Here is a 5,443-nt window from a genome sequence, read left to right on the forward strand (position 1 = left end):
CAAATTGTAAGCTTTTCTGTTCTGGTGTTGGAGAACAATACGACCCCACTTGATAGCTATCACAGAGTAATTAAGAATACCTCATTTTATAAACATGAGTTAAAATAGTTTACTATCATTATATACAAATGCAAAGTCACTTGCAAAGTATGATGACAATGTTTTATCATCTTATACAAAATAAAGGAATATGACCCATATAGTGGTCCTCGAGATAGGTACATTGCTACTATATGATAAAATAATACAATTGTAGCACCACCATGAATCCATGATAATTTTGTTTTCTGCAATTAATTGTTCTCTCGATTTTATTACACTTCCTTTTCAGTTTGGCTCGTGCAAGGAACATTAACACAAGAAAACAAAATGATTGAAAAACTATCTTAAAAACAGTAGAGATTTTTTATATTTTCTTAACCTTTTTTTTTTTTTTTTTGACAAGCATAAAATGATCTAATTCATTTTAATTATAAACGAGAGTAATATCATAAGGGACTATAGTTAAAGGAATCATGCTTGTAACATGACTAATACAGTGATCCTCGGGGGATAGACAGTATTAATAAAACCTAAATAGTTATATAAAAAATACAAATACATTTTGTCTGTCTCTCTATACATTTTAGATGATTGAAGTGGGTAAGAAAGCAAAAAAAGCCAATTAGCTTCATGTTCATGGCGCTTTGAGTGTTAGGTTCATTCCGGGCGGTTTAAAATAAGGATAGCCCCTTATGGCACTATTCTCATTTCAAATTAAAATGCATTTTGTCCATATAATATGAATTAGGCCATTTTATATTTGTCAAAAAAAAATGGTTAGGAAAACTAATGGAAAAATTATTTAAAAAATCAATCATTTTGTGTGTGTGTGTGTGTGTTACCTTGAAAAGGAAGGATAATAATTGAGCACTGAAATAACATCAAAATGGATTGAATGGGAACTTTTGTAGAATATTAATAGCACAAAACAAAATCTAGATTGATGGGTCATGACCAAAGACGGGGCGTGAGTAAGTGACAAAGGGTCATACTTTTTATCCTGTTTTAAGGTATAACATAGACGATGAACACATGATATTTTTGATGTAATATTCAGGAGATGATTTTCAGGAATTGATGACTTAAGATAATATCTATTTGTATTTATCTCCTTTCATATCTATGAGATCGATACTAGAGGAAAGTAACTAATTTTTTTAAATACTTTTATCCTATTTTTAACTAAGTAAACTCACCCACTTATTCCACATGCCAAGAAAAAACCTCAACAGATTTCCTTAGCCTCTTCATTCCTAAACAAACTAAATAGGTCGTTTCCGGACCATCAAAAAATCAATTAATTACTCAAATTATCCACTTATTCCTCCTATTAATAATGGTTCCACTCGATTCATATGTCTCATTCCCAACCAAACAATGAAGGAAAGTTTCATCTATTCCTTCTTCCTCTTCCTCTGTCTCTTACACTGCATAACTTGTTACACAGTAAGGCAGAGAGATGCCGTGAACAAGTTCTACTTAAGCAACCGAGAAAGGAAGTATCCTTCTTCATTAGCAAGTAGTCATGTTTCGAAATCCGATTTGAAGTCGATAGTCTACGACAATTATGGCCTGAAAGATGGAGACAAGGTCATTCGGCTACCCGGCCAGCCAAATAGGATGAATTTCAATCAGTATGCAGGCTATGTCACGGTCCACAGAGCAACCGGTCGGGCTCTCTTTTACTACTTTGTTGAGGCTGACGAGAATAGCATGTCCAAGCCTCTTGTACTTTGGCTCAACGGAGGTAATAAATCGATCGACTCGTTTTCCAATTGAACAGGGATTGTTGTGATATGATGCGGTATGACGTAGGGCCTGGGTGTTCGTCGTTGGGCTACGGGGCGATGGAGGAGCTCGGGCCATTTCGAGTCATGTCCGACGGAAAGACTCTGTACAGAAATCCTTATGCTTGGAACACAGGTATTCTCTTTGCACCTCGTAGTTGTAAAAATTATTGAATTGTTCTTAACTCTCAAATATGAAGATCTTAAAGGGTGTTTATTGTATTATTAAAGGTATTTCAAGAAAAAAATATATATAGACTTTGTAGAGGGTGAAGAAAAAATTGCTCTATAATTTCCTATAATTTCGTGCATAGATGTTTCGGAATCGTCAGGGCACTGGGGCGTGAGCAAGTGACGTGCGTTGTGTGTTGCAGTGGCGAACGTTTTGTTCCTGGAGAGCCCCGCAGGCGTCGGCTTCTCCTACTCCAATGCCACGTCGGACTACGCCAAGAGCGGCGACCAGCGGACGGCGATCGACTCGCTGGCCTTCCTCCTCAACTGGTTCGAGCGGTTCCCGGAGTACAAGGGGAGGGAGTTCTTCATCACCGGCGAGAGCTACGCAGGCCACTACGTCCCCCAGCTTGCCCTCGCCATCCTCCATCACAACGATTCCAACATCAACCTCAAAGGCATCGCGGTACATGAATCCCTAAATCCCTAAACGGATCGAAAGATCTCATTTTGATTGTAAATTAGGTTGGAAAGGGTCGAAAGATCTCATTCTGATTGCTAACTGGTTTGGCAATTACATTGGGAATGGGGCGATTAACTACGAGACGGACAGCAAGGGCCTGTTTGACTACTTCTGGACGCACGCATTGATCGCCGACGAAACTATCCATGCGATCCACAAGTTCTGCAATTTCTCGCCGGAGGCCTTCCAGCAGCCGCTGGAATGCCAACGGGCGGTCGGCGAGGTGAGCGGCGTCCTCGACGATCTGGATCTCTACAACATATACGCACCGCTGTGCTTCTCTTCGGGCGTGACGCCGACTCCAAAGCCTCCTTCGGTTTGCCTCCCTAATTTTTTACTCAATTTTCTGGTATTTTCGAAGCCAAATTAGATCGATCGATCCAACAAAGTTAACACAAGAATTTGAATTCATTGCAAATTAAAATAGGAAAAAATTATATTGAATTTAGGGGTAATCAAACCCAAGGCCAAACTAACATCTTCTACCATGTTAAATTGAGACTATTGTTGAATTACATCCCCCCTTGACCACAATGAGAAATTGAATAGCAACTTAACTTTCTACAACTCTCGCATGCAAAAACTTATGTGAAGAGAGGCCTATACATGCCACAAGATTGCGATATTAAATCCACACACAGACACACAAAAACACATAGAAGAGATCTGCATGTCTCTTGTATCAAATTCTTTCAAAATTTAGGTTCTAGCATTCTATATTTTCAAAAACTTTATGTCGCCTGGAATATAGTTAATTGCATGATTAATCGAGCAGGATTGATTTCGACCATTCTAGATGCAACTGAGATTAGAAATTCCCCTAGATATTGTGGTGAAAACCAGGTGCAGGAGCTTAGGCTTGCACACTAGTCTTGTTTGCCTTGACTCCTTTTGGAACTCATTGGAAACTTAGTCGCTACCATCACCAATTTTTCACTCAAATCGTATCATTTGCGATAAAATGAGATAGGGTTTATAGCCAGTCAATCGGAGACCTAACCTGCTCGATTTCAGGTTTTCAAAATACAAACTTTGGCTGATTACATATATTACTGAAATGTTGCAGTTAAATTCTGATGCAGATCGAGAATTTCAATCCTTGTACTCCCAATTATGTGGAGGCATACCTTAACAGTCCAGAGGTGCAAAAAGCTCTACATGCCAATGTGACAAAACTCAACTACACATGGTCTGCTTGCAGGTATATACATTTCATATGCACCTAAGAAATTTCCTTTCTTTAAACAAATAATGAAAATTTCGCTCAGCTATCAACATTGTGTCTGGATGCAGCGAAGTGATACCTAATTGGTCAGATTCGCCTTTCACAATGTTGCCAATCATCAAAGAATTGCTATCTAACAAGTTAAGAATTTTGAAGTACAGGTAAAAAAAATAGTCTTATCATTAAATTCATTAAATGTATCAACCCATTAGATGAGCTGAAAGGACAAAATTTAGATGAAATCCTCCTTCACCATGACTCAGTGAAGGGTTTCTTCATCTTACTTCAGTCTATAGAATTTCACAGTATCAGTTTTATATACTTGAAGGCACACTAGTTTAATTGGTGCACTAATTTGTACGACTTGTATAAGTATAGATGCATCAATTTTATTGATAGAAATAGGTGCACTAGTTTAGTATAGACAATCACTTCAATTTATACATTGTATATTATTATTAGTTTTGTATTTCTTATATCAAGTGTACAAGTATGATATCCTACTTTAAGAGTTCTGCATAATAAAAAATATGGTTCATCACATCACAAGTGAAGGGTTTTCGCTCTGAGTTGTGTCCCATAATTAGCTTAGGTTGGGCTTACTTTTTCATATGCATGGATGCAACTATGCAGTGGCGACGTTGATGGAAATGTTCCTGTTACTTCCACAAGATACTCCCTGAACGAGCTTGGACTTGCTGTGAAGTCTCCGTGGAGAGCTTGGATGCTTAACAATGAGGTCGATAACTTAATATTGTATATTTTTTAGTTAATTAACTTAGATATTTTGGTATTTATAAAATTTATGCCCTAATAAGAACATAATATTGAATGATTTGATAATGACGATGATATTAGTTGTGAGGATGTTTTTTGTGAATATGTAGGTTGGGGGATATACCTTGGTGTATGAACACAACTTGACATTTGCCACTGTGAGAGGTGCCGGACATGAAGTTCCAAGTTATCAACCAGCTCGAGCTTTGTTAATGATCAAAAGTTTTCTTCAAGGAGTGCCTCTCCCTGCCTCTTGAAAAAAAACATGACTATCGTTTAAAAATCACAAGAAAATTGCTCTATGGGTGTGATGAAATAAGATGATGATGGAAATTTGAAGCTTTGATCTTTCATCTAGCAACACAAAGGAGGCAAGTTCTTAGTTGATGAGCACACGGTTGATAGATGGATCCTCTGGTCCTGTCTGTCCTGGTCCATCCCTTGACTTGGGGCAGTGATTAGAAGGTCAGATTCTCTGGTCCAAAATTTTCTGGATTAGAAGAGATTCTGATTAGATTGATTGGACATCATCTATTTAACAGGTGAAATTCAATTCACCCAATCAATGAATAAGCAGAGGACTAAGATTGGTACAGAGATCTTGGATCAGAGGATCTCTGTCCAGTGATTGGAGGAATTTAATTGTCTCTATTTATTTAGTAAGTGGGATCATTGAATCCTTTCAATCACTGCAGTGGATCAGAATCTGGTTCACTAAAAGCGGATCAAAGGATCCTGCTCCACAGTTGAGGGCTAATCAGGAACGGCAAACAAGGGTATCGTGAAGTATTCGGTGAACATTTCACCATGCATGGAACACATTCTCAAAATATTAAGTCACTGTTATCTTAATTTGGTACATTTGTCTAACAAACGATACATCTTAATTTTATTTTAAAAATTAATATATATTTTTAA

At 37.6% G+C, this 5,443-nt stretch overlaps 1 protein-coding gene across 2 annotated transcripts; it reads left to right on the plus strand.

The window, feature by feature from the left end:
* Positions 1-1,396: 1,396 nt before the first annotated feature.
* Positions 1,397-4,869, plus strand: LOC122031774 (serine carboxypeptidase II-3-like). 2 transcript variants are annotated; one of them, XM_042590913.1, is made up of 8 exons: positions 1,397-1,789; positions 1,858-1,965; positions 2,204-2,466; positions 2,606-2,839; positions 3,606-3,724; positions 3,817-3,909; positions 4,382-4,487; positions 4,636-4,869. In XM_042590913.1, exons 1-8 carry the CDS (start codon positions 1,420-1,422, stop codon positions 4,780-4,782), a joined length of 1,440 nt encoding a protein of 479 aa, XP_042446847.1. In that variant the 5' UTR covers positions 1,397-1,419; the 3' UTR covers positions 4,783-4,869. The 2 variants fall into 2 exon arrangements, with proteins under 2 accessions (XP_042446847.1, XP_042446855.1); XM_042590921.1 differs by having other exon boundaries at positions 1,540-1,789; positions 2,614-2,839.
* Positions 4,870-5,443: the final 574 nt, after the last annotated feature.

This window comes from Zingiber officinale, chromosome 1A (assembly GCF_018446385.1).
Source record: "Zingiber officinale cultivar Zhangliang chromosome 1A, Zo_v1.1, whole genome shotgun sequence".
Taxonomy (NCBI): Eukaryota; Viridiplantae; Streptophyta; class Magnoliopsida; order Zingiberales; family Zingiberaceae; genus Zingiber; species Zingiber officinale.

Coding starts and splice junctions, on each gene's coding strand:
- LOC122031774 (XM_042590913.1), top strand. CDS start 1,420: ATGAAGGAAAGTTTCATCTATTCCTTCTTCCTCTTCCTCTGTCTCTTA. Junction 1,966..2,203: donor TCCTTATGCTTGGAACACAG/GTATTCTCTTTG, acceptor TGTGTGTTGCAG/TGGCGAACGTTTTGTTCCTG. Junction 4,488..4,635: donor CTTGGATGCTTAACAATGAG/GTCGATAACTTA, acceptor GTGAATATGTAG/GTTGGGGGATATACCTTGGT.